This window comes from Hippocampus guttulatus, chromosome 10, assembly GCF_054856545.1.
Source record: "Hippocampus guttulatus isolate MCC_2025c chromosome 10, RoL_Hgut_1.0, whole genome shotgun sequence".
Lineage (NCBI taxonomy): Eukaryota > Metazoa > Chordata > Actinopteri > Syngnathiformes > Syngnathidae > Hippocampus > Hippocampus guttulatus.
Window position 1 is genome coordinate 18,085,497 of NC_141270.1, and position 24,228 is coordinate 18,109,724.

General features: G+C 42.3%; 2 protein-coding genes across 4 annotated transcripts in view; one reads left to right on the plus strand and one right to left on the minus strand.

The window, feature by feature from the left end:
* fancl (FA complementation group L) overlaps positions 1-16,975 on the plus strand; it is a 40,600-nt gene extending 23,625 nt beyond the window's left edge. The window contains exons 8-14 of the mRNA XM_086122147.1: positions 7,787-7,937; positions 8,470-8,553; positions 11,905-11,950; positions 13,823-13,904; positions 14,573-14,689; positions 16,014-16,085; positions 16,475-16,975. Coding sequence (XP_085978273.1) covers positions 7,787-7,937; positions 8,470-8,553; positions 11,905-11,950; positions 13,823-13,904; positions 14,573-14,689; positions 16,014-16,085; positions 16,475-16,510 — 588 coding nt within the window. The 3' untranslated portion in view covers positions 16,511-16,975. The remainder of the gene's footprint in view (positions 1-7,786; positions 7,938-8,469; positions 8,554-11,904; positions 11,951-13,822; positions 13,905-14,572; positions 14,690-16,013; positions 16,086-16,474) is intronic.
* LOC147199498 (serine/threonine-protein kinase VRK1-like) overlaps positions 16,963-24,228 on the minus strand; it is a 28,320-nt gene continuing 21,054 nt past the window's right edge. For all 3 annotated transcript variants that reach the window (XM_086122145.1, XM_086122143.1, XM_086122144.1), the window contains 3 exons: positions 22,385-22,563; positions 19,230-19,409; positions 16,963-17,252 (listed from right to left, as the gene is read on the minus strand). In XM_086122145.1, the coding sequence (XP_085978271.1) occupies positions 17,073-17,252; positions 19,230-19,409; positions 22,385-22,563 (539 nt within the window). In that variant the 3' untranslated portion in view covers positions 16,963-17,072. The remainder of the gene's footprint in view (positions 17,253-19,229; positions 19,410-22,384; positions 22,564-24,228) is intronic.

The window sequence follows — 24,228 nt, forward strand, 5'->3', positions numbered from 1 at the left end:
TGAAAACTCTGTGGATGTCACCGTTAAGCCGGAGGAGGTGACTTTAGACCGCCTTAAGCCTGCTCATGTGGTCCTTGCAGTACCGGATCAGATGGTCCAAACCCCTCGTTGAGGGAGCCCTTCTGGCTCAGCCTCCAGTCCACCTCCTGTGATTTCCCCAAACTCTGCTATTGCCCTGGACGCCCCTCCTGTGAAGCCACCAAATCTCTCCTCCACTGTGTTGACTGTTAGATGGAGAGTCTTCAGTGTGGGACAGCTAGTATGTTTTGCTCTTTTAAACTTGGTGAATTCTTTGTGGTTCGTGGGAGGTGGCGTGCTGTGATGTGACCTCACAAAAATTGTAAATATTCACCAAGGGGCTGCGCCTGATGAGCAGACCTCTGGTAATGAGGAGTTACTCTGGTTGCCGGTTAAGTAGCGAAAATGATCGAGACTTTATCAATTGTTTTTGTTTTTGGTAAGTGGCGATCAAACTGTTGAATCAACTCCTGCCTCTGCAGCTATCACATCTCCACAGCACGATGATTGCTTTATCAGATCTTATTTTCAGCATGTAGTAGCTCACTCTTCTGCATTTCAATTGAATGGTGGCAATGTAGTCTACATGCGATGTTCGACAAAAAATCCTGATGGCGAAATGAACCTTACTTGTTATATAGCTGGTTTAATGTGCAAACAACTCTGTAATTGTTTTTTTTTTGGTTAACTTTTTTGCCTCCTTGTTACTGGTATTTGCCTCTTTCATTTGCAGTTATCTCTGCCTTTTGGTGAGTTAATCACACTCAATGGTTGCCTTGTCCCAGTGTTGTGTCCAAGGACCGGCAACCCGAGGCCAAGGCCAAGGACTTGGAAAATTTTCCGAGGCCAAGGCCAAGGACCAAGGACTTGCCTCCGAGGCCAAGGCCTAGGACCAAGGACTGAGTTTTAAGCTGAGGCCTAGCCGAGGACACGTATAAAACAATGCTATCATACCACTTGGCAGGTCTTCATGATTTGCAACACCCCTCCATCATAACCCCTTGCACTCCCTAACGCTTGAATGAAGTGTTCTTATTCAAAGAGTAGAACAGTCAGGGTACGTGTTATTTATACTGAGAAAAACAAAAATAAAAGCATATGATATACATTTATGAATGAATGTTTTAGTGCAGTAGTTTCTTAATATGAAGTAAATCAACACTCAACAGGCATGACATGGCACGGAAGACAAGTTGAGAAATGACTTTGCATAGAGGTTAATCACTGACTGCAGAATGAGCGGTAATCTCTCAGTGATAATTTTACAGTTTACCGGCAGCGAGTCCCAGGGACTCGCTGATCAAAAAAGTATGAGTCCCATTATGCATTGAGAGAGTCCCAAATTTCAAATTCTGAAATGGTCTACTTATTCAATTGCATATGATAATAACACAAACAACAACATATGCATACAATTATAAACAAATGCTGCAAAAAATGTAAATAATTCAGTAGCAGGCCTGGGGATTTCGGAAATTCATGGTAACCGTTTTTCGGTTCCGTCGGATTACCCAATGGGAAACCACGATAACAAATGTTGGGTTCCGTAAACGTTCATCATGGGAACCCATTTTTCTATTTTGACTGATATTGATAATCAAGAATTCCGAAACTCAAAAGTATAATGTTTTAAGGGTCAATGTTTGAAAACTATGCATTAACAATGAACATTACATCAGCAGCTGTGTACTCCAGGTTTATTCCAAAAAATAAATGGATCAAAAACTGGTGTACTCATGTGGCATCATCAGAGTATTTTTTCCAATCTCACACTGCAAAGATTAATTGACTGGTAATCATTAATACAGGTAAGTATTGATGTGGCTTGACATCCTCTTCCCAAAACGATGCATATGTAATCTACGATCAATTTGACGAAAGAATTTAACACACGTCATCATGAGTTCTACCAACAGTTAACATTAGCATTGCTACACCTTGTGACGAATGTTTTATTCATAAAGTTACCATGCTACAACCAGTAAATTATAGAATAACCAATACTGTTTCATAATATTTTTCATAACAATTAGCCTACAAATCTAATGACCAACTTGCCTCGTAATCGTGCCTCTCGTCGTATCTCGCTCTCGTGTTCTGTGCATACATTCCAGGTGAGTTTAGTGATACGCCCTTTGGACGATTCATACGAAAAATCTGACTGGCATTTCTATTTCTTAAATGTCGTAATTAGTAGACCTTTGTTAGTTTTTTTTTCGCCGCCATCTCAAACTTTCATCGGCGCGATTCCTCAGTTTGCGGACTAAAATAGCAACCCGCATGCGCACATAACGTTATCTGTTGCATCCCCCCCCCCCCCCCAAACACTGAAAACAAAACAAAACGAAAGTAAATTAGAAGAAAGACACTCACACACCACACCACACCACAAACACATACAGGCGCAGTGAAATCGCGTTGATCACACAGTCAACTCGTGTGCGGTGACTTTTATGGTTAAACTATTTTTCGGTACCATTAAAATGACGCTACCGGTAACGATTGTTACCGTGAAATCCTCAGGCTTGCCGTAGTTTTTTTTTGTTTGTTTATTTGTTTTGACTAAGAAATTTCCTTGCGTCCCAAAAACGCACATTATTTGGAACTGTGCGTCCCGTGGGAAAATTATGCGCCTGGGACGCGGGACGCGGGACGCAGAGGTAACGAGATGGCTGAATCTCTAACCATTCTCTGAGTACTACTATTATTACCACTACCACTACATTAATTAATACCTTCAAGTTCACAATAATAATAAATAATTAAATCAACCATGATTTTAAACTAATGTATGTATTATCAATATTCATTATTCCAAACATGAGAAAGCATTCAGCAAACATAACTGGAATCGAGCAAAAGGACTCCAAATCCCAACGGCCAAACCCGGAAGTGAACTGCCGACATTATTGACTCCAGCTGTAACGCAAATTACTTGGTTCAAACAAACATTCTCGTGCCACCGCACAAACGTGACGACTGTGCAAAAATAACTAAATAGAAGACACCACTGTTACAGAAAGGCTATACACGCTATTTAAACTGCCGATCGCGAACGCAACAAACCGTGATTGAAACTAACTGTGATGCCGCTCTTTACACGTTGTACTGACTGTCAGTGGCAGCCCCGCCCCTCTTAAAGTGCCAGATAAAGTCATCAACGTGGGTTTCCCATGATGGATTTGTTTGATTTCTTTATGATTTTTACAGTCCTCTGGCCCACTTTATACCAGTGGACGAAGGATTAGAGGCTCTAATCCCTCGTTGTGTCCAAGGACCGGCAACCCAAGGCCAAGGACCAAGGACTTGACTCCAAGGCCAAGGCCGAGGACCAAGGACCACCCTTCGGTCCTCGAGCCGGAACACATCACTGCCTTGTCCCTCAAAAACTACTGCCCAGTATCGAAAGTGTTATCAGATTTTCAGAGAAATTGGACGAGGCACTGAATGGTTGCCTGCATGCGTGCATTTGCATGTGTTTGTGTGTGTTTGTGAGCGTTTGTGTGCATGTTTGCATATGTTCGTGAAGTGCCTGCCTGCGTGTGTGTGTGTGCGTGTGCGTGTGTGTGTGTGTGTGTGCGCGTGTGTGTTGATACATGGCAGGCATACAGTGAGGACCAGCTTAGAACAGCGCTGCCGTATGGAGCCTGTCTGCCTGCTGGGCTGGTGATGGATCTCTCCCACACTACAACATGAAGTGTGCGCGTGTGTATGTCTTTGTGCTGTGTCGATGCGCGTGCATGCACATCTATGCCAAGTGATTTTTTATTTTTTTTGTCTGATGAGTGATGGGTTTGTGTGTGTGTGTGTGTGCGTGCGTGTGAGTGTAGGGCAGGGGGAAGGGCCTGTCTGTCGGCAGTCCTGACATGTTCATTTGAAAGACTAATTATTGCTTGCTCTGTTGCGGGGCCAAGACGTGCTACTCAGGGCAGAAATTAACAGCTAATATGTATCCCAATCTAACAGTGTATGCAGTATACAGTATAACGTCACCGTTTTTATTTGAATGAGGGCTTTGCATCAATATGCAAGTGTAATTTTGATTACTAATCCAACTCAAATGCAGAAACCTTAATTGGTAAATGTGTAAAGTGGGAATGGGATAGGACAGGTCACCCATGGTGCGGTCTATACCTCGGTTTTTGGGACAAGGTTTGGTTCCTTTTCAGTGTATGTATAATGCATAAAGGGAACTACTTTTTTGCCTTTCAAAATAATCTCTCTATTTTAATGATCAGTAAACAATGGATTTTGTAGTGTACTGAATAGTACAACTTATGTATTTCAAAGTAACAGTTAAACAATTCCCTAAACAACATACACTGCTTGTGTAACATAAATTAAGATTGATCATGCCTTCATTGCACTCTGCAGGCAAAAAAAAACTTGTTTTCAAGACAACTCCGGACATCCCGAAAATGTCACTCGAAAGACGTGAGTCATTTTCATTGAGGCAAATTCATATCCTCAGTTCTTAATGGACTGATGGTCTTAATGCATAGCTGTTAATGTTAGTTCACCAGACATTACTCATGCTCTGGTGTCCAACAAGAATACACAATCATTGACATCTTTAAGAAAAGCAAATACATCAACATTATATTCTGATGGTTTTTGGGGGGGGTTTTTTGTTTGTTTTTTTAACTCCATTTGTGGTGACTTCAAGTGGCGAGGTGTTTGTTTCCCGAAGGGATGGCCACTTGATTAAGGACAGCAAGCAAGTTGTAAATTTCCCCAGTGTGGGACAAATAAAGGATATCTTAAAGGAGGAGACCAGCCTGGCTTGTGCCTTGTTGCCTTTGTGATTTTGCACACGAAAGCTTCCAACAGCTGTCAAAGAAGGTTTTGCGCTTTGTTAGTCTAAGAGGCAAAGATGTTACTATGGGACAGAAAATACCATAATGGAATTTTGTTTTCTTTATTTTACCCCAAATGTATAACCTGAGTGCAAAACCAAAAAAGTGTAGTCCCATAAGGGTGTATACTATGCAACACATAACGGAAGCATGTAACTGCATATGGGGAATGAACATTTTCGACTTGAAAATATGTACGTATTTACAAGTACGTTAAAATATATTTGCAATTATGTTCAAACGTATTTGCAAGACATTCAAATGTAGGTGTAGGCCAAATGCTAAAAATATTTTCTCCCATAATGCCACACTTGGGGTATGCGCACGCCCAAGTCAATACCCCATGGCAATATGAGAAACAATGCCGAACAGAGAAAAAAATGCATTGCAGTTATAATGACCAAGTCGTTAAAATATAATAAATAATGTTTCCTTAAGGTCCCAACGTATTGGTATAATGTAGGCCAAATGCTTTAGTTTTTTTCCTTACACATGCGCAAGTTAAAACCGTATGACATAATCGGGAATACATTTTTAGCATTTAGCCTACACATTTGTCTAAATGTACTTCAAAATAAGTTTAAACATATTTAATGGAGTTCCAACGTACTTTCAAATGTGTTTCAACACATTTGCCAGTCAAAAAAGTTTAATCCAAATAGGCAGTTCTGTTAGTCACGTTTTATCATCTGCGATAGTAGTCATGCTTCGAAGAAAAATTCACTTGCAAAATGATTTACTTAGTAACATTCACGTCAAGACGTTTTCAAGGACCAAAATAAATGTAAAAAATAAAAAAAGCTGTGCTTCAAGAAGTGGTCGTTGGTTGCCCCGCTTTTGTTTACCTCGTCTCTGCCACTTACGGTGCCTACCAGAACGGACGACAATCCACGGAGGTCCCGCTGGTCGCACGCTATTTCATCCGGGATGTTGAAAGTGCTGTGAAAAGTCACAAATCAATTCGGTTCACACAATTATAGTCTCCAGATAAGGTAAAAATACAGTGAAAATGGAAACGGCACGGCTCGCTTGCCTCTGCACTCCGGCGGCCGCGCAAAGCTGGCTGCCTCCAAGGCGATGCGACGGCTGTCGGGCCTCGTGACACCGAGGCAGCCTCAGCTGCAGCTCTCATTCAAGTGAATAGCACACTGTACACAATGCGTGCACTCATGAAAAAAACAAACAAACAAACAAGTATCAATATTTATGATAAATCTTGTTTTTTAGAGTCAAGGAGACTTTGGCTCGTTGTACATGAAAATCTTTTTTCAGTTACTACATTGTGAAACTTTGGTGCAACCTATAGCCCTGGTTCAAATGAACCGCTCTGGCAAAACTAAAGCGATTCAGAAACACATTCCACTGTTAATTCTGAAGTCGTGTGCAATGGCACCATCTTACCTTCTACGTCCTGCAGCAGAGACTTCTTGAACTCTTAAAGTGACTGTAACCATACCAGAGTTTCTGTGTTCGGGGCGGTTTTCAGTATTGGCCTAATGTACTGATATCGGACCAACACAAGTGACATGACATATCAGGTCGACAATTATCAGTCCAATAGTTATCGCGCATCCCTAATCATCAATATTTTTATGTTGACGTGCCCTTGAGCCAGACAAACTTCGATTGACAGGGGCCATAGAGATTTACTGGCATTTACTGAAGCGTGTCTGCATTTGTGCATGCGTCATTCAGAAATGACGGTCAGAATCACTTTAACCTGCTTTTGGCACAGTTCATGTGTATTAAGGGCACTCTGTTTAACGTCATTATTTATGTATAGATACAGCTTCAAATATACCAACATATTTGTAAAGTTTCAACCTTTTGTGACGTAATTGCCTCAATGGAGTTTAATAGAAGCGTGAGTGGCTGCTTTTTTTAGATCTAAATTGAGCTTGGGTGTAGCCATTATCGTGAAGAGAACTGAGAGAACTAATAAGCTAAACCTCACATCTAGTCTTGAGTACATTATTGCTTTCACTCTTAACTCCTGTCTTAGATACACGAGGAATTCAATTACCTGCGCTTCTCTTTCTTTTTTTTCCCCCCCTGAACCGGGCTTAGCATAGTTATCCTGAGCGCTAACCATAATCATGCCACTGGCATTAATTGGGCTGTAATTGCAGAGGCTCTCAGCACCTGGACGATGCTTAATTGTGTGCACTGTGCTGGCACAATGACCTATAATTTTTTGGGCTTGTTTTTTTTTTCCCCCCTCTAATTTCTTTCCCACTCATACCATCTGTATTACTCACCCACACCTCTCTCAGCTTTCCTTTCAGTTCCTGTTTGTGTGTCCTTGTAATGTGTTTGCCTTAAGTTTCACTTTTAAAGTTTGGCCAGTCATGATGTGCACACATTTACCTGCATGAAGTTTAAATAATTCGTTTAATCTAATATACACTACCTTGAAGAATTGTATGCACAGCTCTACAAGAGATTTATTCTGACAGCTAGCTGTTTTTTTTTTTTTGAAGATGGTTCATTATTCTTGGTCAGTGATGGGCAACTGGCGGCACATAAATACATACTTTACACAACGTTTTATCATTTTTAAAATCACATTAAAGCACAAAAATTAAATTCATACTAAATTTGAGTTTTTCTGAACGTACACCGCACTTTTCCATATAATTCAAATGTTTTGGGGGGTTTTTTTTCAACATTTAACAATGCATTTTTGTCATACTTCTGGCGAGGAAGTGTGTTTTCTGATGTGGCCCCCCAAGTAGCAATGATGAAAAATTGGCCACACCTCCAGCGTTTTGAAGTTGCCCATCCCTGTTCACAGTAATGCAATTTGTGATGGCGTTTATAATGCTTTGACTGTAATTTAACAGATTTCTTTTAAGTAATGCCGTACTGAATGTCTGGATTAACAACTTTCTGCTTGTTCTTTGATTTGGTAGTCTTCTTTGAACCAACTCTATAGTCAGTTCCTGCTGGTCATAGAGGCTCTGACTGAGTTCTGGGATGTTCTCGATGAGATTGACGCAAAGACCTGGATTCTGGAGCCCGAAAAGCCAAGTCTCTCTGACACTATGAGGCGGATCGCTATCGGTAATATACAGCGCTTAACAAATACAGTAGATCAAGCTTTCAACCACTAACACTACTGGTACTGTTAATGCAAGCAAAGTGATGTACTTGTACTTTATTGCAAACCTTCTCTGAACTAAATACCGAGTGTATGTACAAATGTAAATTAAAAGTAACAAATTTGCAATTGTTGTGACACGTTTGCTTGTAAAAACACGAAAAGTGTCCCTGCCGTTGCAGTTGCAATTGATGCTTGCCAAAGTCTGGGGCAAATGGCTAAAACTTCTGTGCAGGAAGGCAAACACAAAAATGGCACACGCTGCTTCCGATGACTTTTGAGTTCTGCTTCAATATGTCGCCTATATTGTACATTCACTGGCTTGGCTTCTTTCGACTTCCATTTCCTCCAAATAAACCAGGTTAAACCCGTCAACAAGTGCATGTTTGCCCTTTGTTTTCCTCTTATGTCTCTTCAGACACTAATTGAGTAAAATCTACTTATGCATGCGACGTATTTGATAACTCAGCATAAAAATATGTTTTGTTTCTGCAGGAAACAATGTCTCCATAAAAGTAGAAGTTGATCCCCGACACCCAAAGATGCTGCCAGAATGCTGCCTGCTGGGAGCTGAGCATGGTCAGTAGAACCCCATTCAGATGGCAATGCTTAAGTGTTATTTTAGGTTGCGTTCATATTGCAGATGCAACGCGTACGTATCCGATTTTGGATCTACGTATGAAAGAAGCCCAGGTCGGATTTGAAAAAAAATCGGAATCGTACCGTTCACACTGCATGAAGAAATCAGACACGTGTCGCATATGGGCAAAACAAAGCTTCAGTCAACTGAAAAAAAGCCATTTTTTTTGCAACGCTTTTTCAGCATATGCCTCTGTCAATTGCAGCGTGTGTGTGTGATGAACCTTTTCAGGGACAGCGGTTACTACAGTGGACAGCTTATCAGGTTATCAGGTTACGGGGTGCATGAAAGGGTTCAGATAATGTTAAGCTTAAAAAGGAAATTTGTTTCAAATAGCTGAAAAAAGTTTTGGGGGGAACAGAGCAGACAGATTCAGAAAGTGTGTGCGTTGTTCCCCCGTCAGACCCATCCACTACACTAGGGCTTGGCAACCCAAAATGTCCATATTGGACCAAAATAAACAAAAAACAAATACCGGTATGTCTGGAGCCGCAAAAAATAAAAAGCCTGATAATGAAGGCAATAAATGCTGTATGTATCTATCTGAGCTTTATTAGCCTGCTATCAACATGACTAAGTTGGCTACAAATACACAATGAGCATTCATGATGAAAAGTTTTTTTCCCCCCCTGCAGTTCATCCTGTAGAGGAGGGGTGCCCAAACTTTTTTGACGGAAGATCTACTTTTCGAACAACCAACCTCCCGCGATCGACCCGTTACCGCACGCGCGCACATACGCACACACTAACACACGCATGCCGTAATGAGCGACAGCCATAACGGCCGCTGAGATGAACGAGGCACATGGCGCACTTTTGCAGCATGCTAACTATCGTAGCGCACGTGTACCGTTTAAAAATCTTTCTCTTGGCCGCCCAGATTCCCATTCTTAGCAAGTACCCTCGGTGAATTGTACATGACAGGCAGCTGTTTTTTTTTTCAAGCAACAGCCCCCTGACTGACATCCCGCCCTGCTAATAGAAATGTGTGTCGCAGGCTATGACGCAAATATTCGTTGACGAAATGTTGACATTGAAGATTTTTTCGACACATTTTTACAGCATCGGAATACGTTAATGTTTGTGTCATGTTTGTCCTCTGACGGAAACCATATTAAAACAAAAAAATATTTTTCCCTCCCATCTTCAAACATTTTTGAAAAAGCTCTCGGGAGCCACTGTGGGGCACTTAAGAGCCGCGTGTTGCCGACCCCTGCACTACACCCATGCACACGAATGCTAGTTCAAGCTGAGTTTAAGACCTAAGATGCATCGCTTTTTATTTCACAATGGGCAGCAAAGTCAGCATTTTCCCATCGTTGTCCATATGTGTAAAGAGCGATTGCAGGGTGGGGGCCGGATTTAATTTACCAACCTCTGGGGGGAATATCAGACGTGGAGCTCTAAAATTCTTGAGATCAATGACATATCTAAACGCTGTATACCTAACTTATGGTGTCTCCTTGTTGTCGTCTTTGTTAAATTCACCGATGAATTATGAACTGTCCTGATGGTATCGCACTAATTACAGAGCTCATTCAGCTGTCCTCTGCAAGGGATTTGATATACGGTCAGCGACACCCGTTGCCGTTGAAACCTAGTCAAAGGGATAGAAAGAGGTGCATTTTGGACAATGGATTTGCACTGTGTTAGACCTTCTCCTTTTTTAATTAAGAATACAACTCCTGGCAAAAAGATTTTCGCCAGTCCAAGAGGATTTTCATTCAGTGACTTTTGTTGGAAAAAGAAAATGATCACAGACTTGACACAAAATCGATGTCAGATCAAAAACACTAAAATAAATCCAAGAATGAAAAAAAATGTGGTAGTCAGCAGAAAATATGGAATCACTCAATTATGCGAGGAGAAAAAAAAATGTAATTAACCTGTAAATATCCATTCCCAAAACTAACAACTGCCTGAGATTCAATCTGCCCGTTAGTCTGCAGTTAAACAGGGGTGGTTACAATTTGGAGAGCTGCTGCACCAAGTGGACTGACATGAATTATGGCTCGAACACAAGCAGTAGCCTGTGACCTCAGGTCTGTCTTGGCTTTACTTTTTGTTTTTAAATTTATTCTTTGGCGCTCACAATTTGTCTTCCCTCTTTGCGCCTCCTGCATGCTGGCCGATATGTATTGCATGGGCTTTGTTTCTTTATCGAAATATTATTACATCAACCCTGAACATTCTGTGTAGATATAAATGAAGCAATGAGAACAAAAAGTGGATATGATTTGTCGAGATTGCGTTAACTCATTAAGATCTACCAAACCAGTTCCAGACAGTTACACATTAATAGACATGAGGAACGTTTATCTCATTTGACTTCACTACTGGTCGTTCCTGACTACCTGTAGATGCCTCGAAGCTTCTGGGGAATTCTATTATGTGCTATGCAAAAGATTCATGGTGACGATCAGCATTTGTCCAATTGTAGAGCGCTAAACGGGTTTAGGGTTTGTTCGCCGGGCTGGCATCTCTGAACCTCCCAACTTTTCCCAATATCCGAGGCGATTTTTAATTTAGTTCTCAAATTGTTTCTCATTGATGGCGGTGTGTCCCCGCAGTCATGTGGCCCGCCTGACACAATAAGCTACATGCCATGGATAAGCTCAGGTAATAAAAAAAATCTGTCTGCGCTCGCCATTATTCAGATTAGCTCAGTAAGACACCATCAGGTGGGGAGGAAAAAAAAAATATCACTGCGGCAATTTCCTTAACGTTTGGATTTGACCCGGGGTGCTTGTGTTGATTATTGTCTTCCGTCATGTCGGAGCTCTTGCTTTCAGACCGGCACGATTTCATTCTGCTCGTCACAACCTCGGAGACATCCGGCGCGCGTTCTCTTTAATTCCCCATCAATTGTCAGCCATTGTTTCTGTAAATCCAGGGCCCTGAAACGCCAAGCGTGTTGCCTAGCAATGCGACTCAAATGATATTAAACATACACACTTGAGCCACCCGAGACGCTTGGCAGGCGGCGACCCTCAAATATGAGGTGTTGCGCAGAAATATTGCTTTTTGCGTGGAGGAATGAGAAATAGTGAAAGTGATGAGCGCTACTCAGAGACGAGGTCTCCCCTGTGGAACACGGCGGAGCCGTGCTGGCTCATATCTGCATGCGCTCACAAAGGCTCCTAGAAATGAAGATGCATGCGCTGAAAGAGTAATATCATGTCATACTGTATGTGGGGAAAAGATCAATCAATATAGAACTGGAAAAAGTCTAGAGGTTTGACTCTTAAGTCATCGATCGTTAACCCTTTTTTTTTTTTTGCTTGTTGCAGTTGTGACGCCGCTGAGGAATAACCTGAATGCCAACATGCATTTGTGGTAAGCGGTGGTCGCATTTAAGTCTTGTTTGGGATTTCGGCATTCTTCAAATATGTTTTCTCGAAACCGGTCAGTTTCAGTTAAGGTGGTGGAATACATCATCTGTGGAAATTGGGTTGCACTATTACAATAAAATGCAAACATCTTTCATGTGAGGTATTGCATTGTTATTTTGGGAAATATCAGATGTTGTTAAAAGTAAGCACAAAAAAAAATCTACTCTGCAGTTGCAGCGATGGTTCTCAAACTTTTTACAGCAGGTGAAAAAAAAAATACTCTGCTCTTCAAGTGCAACCGAATGATCAACATTAAGCTTCAGAAGTGCGAGCAGAGGTTTTATTCCTAAAAAAGCATATTTGATGTCGTAAGGCACTGGAACACTGTATTATGCACAGATTGAACAATAGCGCAGTTTCACGGCTCACCTGTTTTCTGAAGCTGAGCAATGATTGGTCGCTCCCTGAGCTGCTCTGAGCAACTGTGATGTCATTTTCAGTCAACAGCAAGTTGACTGAAAAAAATGGCCAGCCCGAGATGGAATAAACGTTTCGATTTTTACTGCTTCACTCATATCCCACAAATGTAATATTCATCACAATGCCGTGGTTAGAATCACGGGGCTGCATCAAACATATTGTCAAGAACATTTTGTAGGAAGAGGTGGAGAATGTAGTTGAATAATGATTCCTTTAAAATATATTGCTCACAATTGCACCAATTTCATTTAAGTGTTGGAAAATTAACCAGTTCTCAAAAATGATGTACATATGGTCTTGTAATTACAAATTAAATACAACTGAACTGTCGTGACTGGATTAAAAAAAAAATCACAGATTAAAAACGAGACTTCGTGTTGGACTGGAACGAATACTTTGTGTTTCCATTTGTTTCAAAGGAAAACATTTACTTCGGTTCTCAAACGTTTTGGGTCACGAAACAGCGCCGCGGGATGAATTCAATTTGGAAAACACGTTTCCACACGACTGCATGCAACGCATTAATTAAATTGATGTCACGACTAGCGACAATCAAACAGCATCCATCCATCCATCCATCTTCCGAACCGCTTGATCCTCACTAGGGTCGCGGGGGGTGCTGGAGCCTATCCCAGCCATCTCCGGGCAGTAGGCGGGGGACACCCTGAATCAGTTGCCAGCCAATCGCAGGGCACACAGAGACGAACAACCATCCACGCCCACACTCACACCTAGGGACAATTTAGAGCGTCCAATCAGCCTGACATGCATGTTTTTGGAATGTGGGAGGAAACCGGAGCACCCGGAGAAAACCCACGCAGGCCCGGGGAGAACATGCAAACTCCACACAGGGAGGCCGGAGCTGGAATCGAACCCGGTACCTCTGCACTGTGAAGCCGACGTGCTAACCACTCGACTACCGGGCCGCCTCAAACAGCATCATCTTGAGAAAAAAAATGCTGATTTATCACAGCTTTTGTATTGGATCTTGCCTCATAAGAAAGTGGTGGCTAAATTTATATAATCTGACAACATGAATCAAAAAGAGCAAGGGAGAGCAAAATAATTTGATATTTGGCATAAGGAGGTTGACCAAAATGTGACGTGATGGAAAAAAAAACATTGACTGCTATTTTTATATTAGGGGAAAAAAACTCCACCAAAAAACTACATTTGCGTCACGATGACACATCGAGTAATGTCGATCTAACACTCTTCATTTTAACACAGTGCTAGCACAAATGCTCCTTTTTTTTTTTTGCTCCCCCCTGCTATCACCCCATTTCTTTTTTTAAACCAACGGTGAAAGTCTCCTAATCATCCCCTAGTGTCTTTGCAGGCTCATTTGCATGTGGTTAATTAGTGTGTGAAGGAGCTGTCTGTGGTCTGCTGGCAGGAACCCGGACTCTGGTGTCTTGCAAAACCTCCAGGATGTTTTGGAGATCGAATTCCCGTCACCTGCCACCCACGAAAAATCTGTATGTCACACAATTGCCCCCCTTCTCCGTTTTCAAACATGTCCGTTCCCATTGCGATTACCTCAAGGAGCCGTGTGTGTGTGTGTGTGTGTGTGTGTGTGTGTGTGTGTGTGTGTGTGTGTGCTTCACATCTCAGCATGTGTACTCCTGTTTGTGCGTCTGCTTGAGTGTCAATTCTTAAGGGGGCGGATATCCACAATTGTCTCATTGTGTGCGTTGCCATTTTGTATTTTGTTTTGCGAAGAGGTGGGAACAACTTCTTCTCTAATTGGGTTGTTTACAGATCCGACTATTAAAAACAACAAAGATGGCACAATTCCGTGCGCTCTTGCAATCACTTTAATCACGCAAAACCATTTATCCTTTTTTTTTTTTCCTGGTGGCTCTTCTCCCTCCTGTCGCTGCAGATGACTTGAACGAACACTCTGTAGCTTTAGCTTCATTAACATTCAGAAAGAAGACCAAAAAAGTTTAGTTGCCCAGATGTTGATCTATTTATTTATTTTTTTATTCTGCCGCCCTCATTTAACGATTAGCTGTGAAAACGAAGAGGCTCTATTCCAAAATGCCGACAAGAGCCCTGTCTACTTTTTTTTTTCTTGTATTGAAGCGGGCGGGGACTGGGCAAAATCTATTTAATAGTTGTCATTTTTCCATATCATTCACAGATGTTCAGTGTCGAGTGCGGGATTTGCTACTCCTATCGCTTTGAGGCTGCTATCCCTGACCAGGTGTGCAACGATCCTCGCTGTGGTCAGCCCTTCCATCAGGTGTGCCTGTATGAGGTATGAGGGGACACACGCCATGGTGAAATACGAGACACAATGTTTTTGCTTGTGCTGTTCTGACAACACTGTAGGACAAATCACGAAACAACACAGATTAAACTATATAGTTAAAGGCAGTCACTTGGATGAGTGTCTTTTCACCTCAGACTTTTACCGTGATTTTCACGACCATACGGTGCACCGTATTAAGAGGCGCAGTGTCAGACACAGGGTGCTATTTCCGTCGTTAACGCATACACAAGACGCACTGCATTCTTGGACGCAGCTCAGAGGAGCTTCGCTAAGCCTGATTGTACTCCAACCTGCTCACCGCAATTATTTCGAATGAACATTTAGGTCAGAAATAAATGAATAAATCGGTGGAAACTTCTCATGCCTGTAAGACACAGCTCGAAAGTTCCTTGCGCACAGTTCATTACATCGCATGTTGCTCCTGCCATAAATGTGTTCAGTTCAAGTTAGGGTTGCATAATTACAGGTACTTTCTAAATTAGAAGCATTGCCTGAGAATTTCGGGGGATGAACAGTAAGAAAGCAGTCATTTACTCATTTTAAGGCTGGCTCTTAATTGGGGAAATCCACCCATCCGTTTTCTGATGCGCTTATCCTCACGAGGGTCGCGCAGCGTACAAGAGCCTCTCCCAGCTGTCGTCTGGTCATAGGCGGGCTCCACCCTAAACTGGTTGCCCGTCATTCCCATTCGTGCTCACATTCACACCTTGGGACAATTTAGAGTGTTCCATTAACCTGCCATGCATTGCTTTGGAATGTTGGAGGAAACCAGAGTACCCAGAGAAAACCCACGCAGATACGGAGATAACATGCAAACTCCGCACAGGAAAGCCGTAGCTGGAATCGAACCCTGCACCTCTGTACTGTGAGACCGAGGTGCTAACCAGTCGACCACGGGGCCACCTAATTGGGGAAATTGTTCAGCATCATATAAACTCAAACAAGCAAATTTCATGCAAGTAGAGTGGTCCCCCGATTTGGACAAAAATGCTTGAGTCTGATACTTTCTCCATGCCATTCTCAATTCCAATGTCTAGTTTACAATTTGAAATCTTTTCCAAATTCGCCAAGGATCTTTTCCAAGTGCAAGAAGTAAACTATATTTTGAGCAAGGGCTTCAGGTCAGGGAACTGCAGTGAGACTTTGATGTGCAACTTTCCAAACTATTACCTGAACATCCCTTTTTAAGTGTGCGGCGCATACAGTGCATAGAAACAAATGTGATCACTTGACACGTCGGATTCAAGGTGACGATTTGATGAAGTAGTCTTTTCTCTTTTGTCTCCCCACTGCCCCCGCCCCCTTCCAGTGGCTGCGCGTGCTGCCCGCCAGCAGGCAGAGCTTTAACACGGTTTTTGGAGAGTGTCCTTACTGCAGCAAGGTACGCCTGCACGCTACCTTGTGACTGACAGCGGCCTTCATAAAGGCCTTTGCCGCGTCGTCAATAGACATTCAGCATGCTTAATTAGCATAGCTCGGTACATCGGCTGGCCTTCTCTTTGCTGAAAGGCTATTGGCAGCAGAAAAAGGTGCCGCATTCATTGTGGAGCTACTCCCTCCGTCGTCATAAAGGAGTGAGTAAAGTATGTGCCAGTGAATGCCGCGTGTCATTGAATCAAAGTCAAAAATGAACTTATTTGTGCGCGTGCCTTCCGGTGCATTTGATAGCTCGGCTCGTCAGAAACGAGAGTGCACTTTATTGCATTGTTGTTAAGTATCCTTCATGAAGCATTTGACTATTTAATAAGCGGAGCTCTCCCTCTATTTTAGCCCATTACTGTGAAAACGGCAGCACAGAAGTCCTGAGAAGTGGCTCGGCGTGCCGCGGCAACTAAAGGAAACGGCCTAAAAGCTAATTAGAGCCAAAGAAAAGAAAGAAGGTCACTGTTCTCGTTGAAAAAGGGAGAAGTGAAAAATCCTGCGCAGAGGGACAAAAAGATGAATCAAGAAAAGTCCAACAGCCAGCAGAAGGGCGGCGGCCATGAAGACTTGCAAGGAAATCATCTGGCGGGAAGCAGTTTGCTCTCCCACATCATCCCGCTGCTCTGCTCTGCCAAAACACACATCTTCCGAAGTCAAGCTCTCACGCGCGCAGGTGGTAAATGCGGGTCTTCTCCCGACTTCCTGATTCACACCAATGCTGTTGAGGTCATCTGTATTTCGGCATCCTCTTGTGAAATCTATTGTCTGTTAAAGAGGGCAATTTAAGGGTTTGCTCGATTGCAACCAAAGTCTTTGATGAAACATTCAAATAAAGAGAAAACACATTTTTTTCCCAGCTCAATACTTTTTTTTTTTTGGTTTGTTTATTTTTGGGGCAAAAATTCTTGGGGGCAATCGGCCTAACGTTTACACGGGGGTCTCTATCTCACACCTTTTTTGGCCGACCTCTCTTTCCTATTGGGGGGCCTCTTATATAGCGGGCATCAATGGGTTGGCTTCTGGACTCCTCTTCATCGTCATCGTCGTCATCCGAGCTGTCCTCTTCCTTGTAAGTCTTCACAGGTGTCGTCCTCTTCCTCAGTGATCTTTGGACCCTCTCGCTCTTCTACAAAAATAAATAAATAATAATAACATGTAATTATGACTGGAAAAAAGATGCAACTAATCATCCCAGACTACCAACAGCCTGATTAAAGGTGACTCGGTACTTCACTTGATAAAAATCACCTCCCACCACCACCATTCACCAAGAAAGTAGGGTGAATGACCGTACAGCTCCTCGCGGCCGTGATGGCCAGGATCGGCCCGGAAATAACCGTCCGTTCCGCTAAATTAACATTTTTCCGAAAATTCCAGAGAGCCGCTCCACCTCACAGAGTGTCCTGACTTTTGGGAGGACGAAGAGTCCAGAGCCAGAGGACCTCAGAGCTTGCGAGGGTTCATAAGGTAAAAGGAGTTCAGAGCGATAACATGGCCCAGGCATTTCAAAACAAATCAAAGGACTTTAAACACGAGAAGCCAATACCGTGATTTTAAAAATCGGTGTAATGTGTTACCGCCAAGAGGTCTTTGTCAGGACACGCGCTGACAAGTTCTGTAATCATTCTAAGCTTAAAATGCTTTTTTTTTTTTTTTTTTTTAAAGACCAGAGAACAGGGTGTTACAGTGATTGGTGATAAATGCAAGCATTAGCGTCTCCGTGTTGGCCCGAGAGAGAAAAGGGGTCACTCTGGCTACAGCCTTGAAGTGATAAAGAACTATTTTTACCGTGCGGTTAAAAAAAAAAATAAAGTGAGGTCATTGTTTTGAATAACACTTTGGTTTCTCACTTGTTTGAGGGGTTGAACGATCATTCTTGTGATTTGCCTCAATACACGTCTCTAGAAAGTGACTCAAACGTCAGTTATGCATATTATAATGGAAAAACTACCAGGACTATTAAAAAAAAAAAACTGAATACGATTTGGAATTGCATTGCATTGGAGGCTGGACTCTTAGACACAATGTTAAGTAGCCCCCCCCCAAGACACACGCAAACTATTGAGGCTGTTGTATAACTCGCCTGAGCTGAAGCCCTCAGTACGGGTAGCATATTTCAACCGTAATAATGAAGTTGGCCCCAGACAGCTGCAGTACAAAGGGGCGGGGTCCTCTGTTTATTTCTACCGCGTATGCGAGTTGCAACGCGTCGCGAGGAACCGCTAACATTGTAATCAAGTCATAATTAGGATGAATAGTTCTATGAGAAAACAAAAATTTAAAAAACAATTCATTGAAAATCTTTGTTTAAAACGGACAGGAGGTTCTGTAAACCTAAACTCACCAACGTCAAGCGCCACCCCACTAGGCCCTGCCCCTTAAAGGCGCATGCATTTACACAGGCAGTAATATAGGAGGTACCCGACTTTCTACACATTTATGCTTACAATTTTAAAACGAAAAATGTCACCATACGCACGCTACTTGAGCAGTGACCAATCAAAAGGCATCTTGCGTTCAAGCAATTGGGAAATGGCAGCCGCCCGGCAAAAGTTGTTAGCTGTCACATTGAGAGTGTAAATTTGTATGTGGCCAGATGTTCATGACTGAAACCGAAGACAACCGAAATGATGCGACGACTCATTTGGTTGACGAGGCGTCGCCCGCCGTCATCTCCGTCACTTCAGCCGCCGCATGCACAATAATGCCTGCTGTTTCTTGAGGTTTTTATAAAATAAATATTTAATTTTCAAAGTGATACACTTTGTTGTTTTGAACAAATAATCATTCAGTTTGAATTTTATGGCTGCAGCGTGTTCTGAAAAAGCACATTTCAGCAAGACAGTGCCAAACCACATTCTGCATGCGGCTTCTTGGTAAAAGAGTTTGGCTACGAGACTGGCATGCCTGCAGTCCAGACCTGGCGCATTATGAAGCCGAAAATGTGACAATGGAGACCTCGGACTGTTGAACAGCTGAAGCCGAATTATCAAGCAATAACGGAAAAGATTTACACTGACAAAGCTTCAACAATCAGTGTCCTCAGTTCCCAGATGTTGATGGAATGTTGTCGAAATGATGTTACAATTTTTCCAGACCATACCTGTGGAAGGGGTGGCCCACGTCTGTTGCTTCTTGGCACTTGTTTTGGCTTTTTCTCCTCCTTGTCCTCTTCCTCCTCCATCTCGTCGTCGTCGTCGTCGTCGTCATCATCGTCGTCATCAACAACAACTTGCATGGCTGCAGCCTTTGCTTTGGGGAGGCCTCGAGCTTTTGCTGTTCTCTGTGATATTGAAAATAACAAAAATCTCAATCGAAAAAAAATGAACGTTTAGATTTTGTCACATTATTAACACTTGCTGGCTTTTTGCAATAGAGCTGGCATGGTGTGAGAAATGATAATTGACCAGGCGACACCGGTGACTAATGAATCCAAGATGGCCTTTGTCTCTCCTGACATTTCCTCTCTTCACTAAACTGCCTCGTAAATGGCCACTTCTGTTTAACTACGGGGTCAAACTGGCCAGCACTTTCACATGGAAATTAAATGACACGGTGAGGAGAGAAACAGGAGTGAGGCATAATTGGGAGATATAAAGTATATGTCATCAACTTCTTCAAACGGTGGCCTGAGGGGTCGAGAAGTGATTGCGGTGAATTGGAGGAGAATCCTCCAGTGTTGGACCCGCTCACCTCACTGCGGTCACATCTCACTCGAGGTTAAGAGACTCAGCGGCACAAATTGGCATACTTGTGACCAGCAGTCAAACTGCTGAATGCACTGTAAAGCTGAGAAAATGGTGATTTATATTACTTTACGTAGGAAGAAAGAGTCAATTTGTGAACCCCCAGGAGCGAGGGTGACAGTGAAAATCCATGTAACTAGCAGAAAGACTCACATTGATAGTTTTTTTGGGGGGGCGGGGGAGGGGGGGTGGCAACATGCATTGCTCCATCCATCCAATTGTTCGATCCGCATATCCTCACAAGGGTCGCAGGGTGTGCTCAAGCCTAGCCCAGCTGTCTTCGGACAGTAGATGGGGTCCGCACTGAACAGATTCCCAGCCAAACTCAGGGCACATACAGACAAAAATCCATCTGCGCTCACACTCACACGTAGGGACAACTTAGCATTCAATTAACCTGCCAGGCATGTTTTTGGAATGTGAGAGGAAACCGGAGTACCCGGAGAAAACCCACGCAGACATGAAGAACATGCAAACTCCACACAGGAAGGATGGAGCCGGAATCGAACCCTGCACCGCTGCACTATGAGGCAGATATGCAAACCAGTCAACGTCCGTGCCGCCCACAACTTCTTTTTTTTTTTAATTTAAGTTATAAGTCATTCCAAATGTGCACCGTGAGCATTGGGGATGGAAGGGGGCAGGGGAGATGTGCTTGGGACAGAGCAATCGCGCTCATCTTTGCATTGGCGGATATTTGACTTGAATCTAATCCCACTGAAACATTCAGCATAATGTGATGACAGTAAAATTTCTGACCTGCAGACGGTGCATTTGTGACACACATAAATGACGTAACGTCATCTTTTGTAGACGCTTCCATGAAATGATGGCTTTTTTACTTGTGTGTATGATGCAGTTCACAAATGAATCGTGCCATGCTTAACAGTTGAACAGGTACGTTTTATTTTACAAGTTTATTACAACTGAATCCTAGATTTAAAGTGTGTAGTGGGGGTATTTTTGGACTTAAATTAACTACTGCAGATTGACTGTTCTGCCTTTTGTCAGAACTAACTGAAAGGGCTTTCTCTAAAATGATCGGCCAATGGCATAATAGAGACTTTATGTATCCAAAGTGTTCACGGTATCTGTTGTTTGGTATTGGTATCAGTGAGCACCAAGAAGTCAGGAATCTTACTGGTATCAGTATGGGAAAAAAAGCCGCCATTTTTTTTATCATACTCAATATCATTGCAGACATCAGATTACAATCATAATACTGTCAAGTGAGCATCGTAAAAACGAGTGTACAGTAACTCGGCATGCACTGAAATTTGGGCCACCAAAAGGTTTTGTACCACAATGTCCGAAAAGTGCAATTTTGGGCCCAAATACGGTTGAAACAGGATTAGGGTTGGACGTCGAAAATGGAGTGGAACCAGGACAAACATTCCATTCTCCCGGAATCTTTTCGATTTTAAAATGTGGGTTCAGAATTTCAATGCCTAGTTTGCCACGCGGAATAAGCACAAAAGAAGAAGGATCGAGAGGAAATGTGTGTGCACGGCAGCTCGGCCGGCCAGCCCATAACTAAATGTTACCAAAATATTCGACACAGCACTCGTGATGATACAGTACAGCACTAGTCCAATGCAATCACAATGTAGTAATATTTGTTCTACTCTTTATTTACTCAAATAAGATGACACAGGGGGTCGAGTCCAAGCCCTGACTCAGTGTGTCTCAATAATGTTGTTCATACAGTTGATTACATGCATACAGTGGTGCAATTGTAATCCAGAGCAGGGATCGTGGGAGTTAGATATAAAAGAGCAAGATTAAAAAAAAGTGTATATACTGTATATATATATATATAGATATATATTTTTTCTTTTTTCTTTAACAGTTTACTACATCCAAAGTCTTAAAAGACGCGCACAGAAAACAATTCAGTTCCCTCCTTCATCTTCCACTTATCTGAGGTTACAAACCTGAATGCCCAATTGAGGGACTAATTAGGGTTTATTCGATCCTAAATAGAAACTAGCCACCATAACAGTCGTTGTTGAATGTGTTTTTTTTCCTTTTTTCTGTTTCTTTTAAGGTTAGTTGGTTCTGTTTCTTTTAAAACTGGAATATGCTTAGCTCAAAGGACAGTGGTAGCTTGATTTCTGGGTTTAATTTGTACCATTCACATCGAAATTCCTAACTGAAGTGCCGAATCAAAGCCCCCTCCCCAAATGCAAGAAAGAAAATCAGCACTTCATTGTCTAAAACAAAAGAGAAACGTGAAGTTGAACTGTTGTTATGAAGTGTATTGGATAAATAAGCTTAGTAAGTATTGTAACTCGGGATGAGCCTGTCAACATCAATAGTCGTGTCGTAAGTGTGCCTTGAGAGTGTTTCCGAGTGAGTGACAGCAAGAACATAGCCACTTAGTCTTCGTGCGCTTCTGGGCGTGAGTTTTGGTTTACTACAAGACCCAAAAAAAAAAAGTCTGAAATTGGGCCATTCATAAATCAAGGTGCCACTGTATAGTCGTACAGGACACGTGAGATGATGTTCTCACCTTGCCCCTGGTTGGAGGATCAAGCCCTTTAGACATGGACCTTTCCCCAATCCCACGAGGTACAGAGAAATCCAGTTTTTCCTTTGCTCCAGTAGACAACATTTGCCTCAGGCGCTGGTAGTCAGGCTTGTCTTGGAAGCCCAGAGATTTCGCGTACAGCAGCAGGGCAGCCACCTCCGCTGAAGACAAGAGGAAGAGAGTCAAGCAGTCCCAGAGTCAACTACTTTTTTTTCCCCTGTTTTTTTTACATATTGTTGTTTGTCTCATGCCTCATAGGTCTTACATGAAGCGACATTCTTATGTTTGCTTTCGCGAAAACCACATGTATGAAAGTACAGTGAACCCTAAGAACTCAAACACATTGTCGGAAGAACTCTAATCCGGAACCCAAAAGGGGCCGTGCACAATCCGTACTTGTTGCATTTGTAATAATTGCCTTTTTTTTTGGATGTGTATACCCGTTCCCAAATTAGGAAGTTGAATAAATCAACTCGTTTTATTACTATAGTGCCATCACTGTAGTTGAGAGTTTGGTGTTCAAATCTGGGTTCCGACCTTTTGTCTATATGTGCCCGAGGGTGTACCCTGCCTCTTGCCCCAAGTAAGGTGGGATAGGCTCTAGCTCGCCTGTGGCCACAGTGAGGATAAGCAGGATACAGTAGAAATTTTAGATATGGAGGAGGTCAAGTACCGCATGCCTGTATTTTATGTGCAGACATTGTTGAACATTTAAAATATCTATTAAGGATCATGTTTTGAAAAAAGTGCCGTTTCTTTTACGTGGAAACACTTATTTTCAGATCTGGAATGGAAAAAAAGTTTTGTTTTGTTTTTCATTTTGCTAGTTTTGTAATTGCCTTGGTCCATACTGCTTCGTGCTTGCCCCATTGTCTTTTGCATAAATGTTCATTCAAATAAAATAAAAAATAAAAAAAGTGGAAGCATTTCTCCGTTTCACCATTTCTAATTAACTTGTGCTTTTTTTTTTTTTTTTTTTTTGAGGACAGACTTGCACATTTTGCAAATGTTACCGCTCTGATTTTGGGTAAAATATTCCCATCGTTTGTCATTTAGGACGGCTGTGTGTACAGCGAAAAGTAATGTGACACAAGTGGCGTGATGCTGGTGTGTCCTACTCGACATGCCGCTGGGCAGCGAGAACGAGATACATAAATACAAATGGTATTACAAAACAAGAAATGAAAGACAACAGTTAGGAAGACACTTGGTTCAATATAAAGGCACACAAACCCCATAGGCTCACATCATCAAGGGGCTAAATATCCTGAGAAGTTTTGCTTGTCTCCTTCCTTTGTCAGTGGTTAACTATGCTTTTGGTATTATCTTTGTTTCATCGTGGCTGTCCAGGGATCACAAAGTAGTTTTCTGTTTGAGTGGGTGTCAATTAGTGTTGGGCAGAACCCTTTTAGGTTACAATTGGGAACCTGCTAATCATCACCAATAGATGGGAGAGGAACACTCACAGGGAAACAACTCAACGGGGAACATAAAGAGACTAACACCATATATCAGGTGCATCAGATTATAAAGCTTTTGAGAAAATTGAATGCTTTTAGGTGCGCCTTATTATGCGGAAAATACCGTATTTCTTATCCAGAAAGTGAATTCCAACAGATCAATAAACTCAGCAGGTCCAGTGTATTGAGATACAACAGATCCAATGATCCCAACAGACAAGGCATATTTTGTTAAAAGTCCTTTTCATACAGTGGAAGCACTTCATGTCTGTCTGGTGCACGCTTAATAGGCCTTTTTTTTCTTTTTTGTAAAGAAATAAAGTCATTTAGCTACATTTGAAAACACTGCCGATTCTTTTTACATAA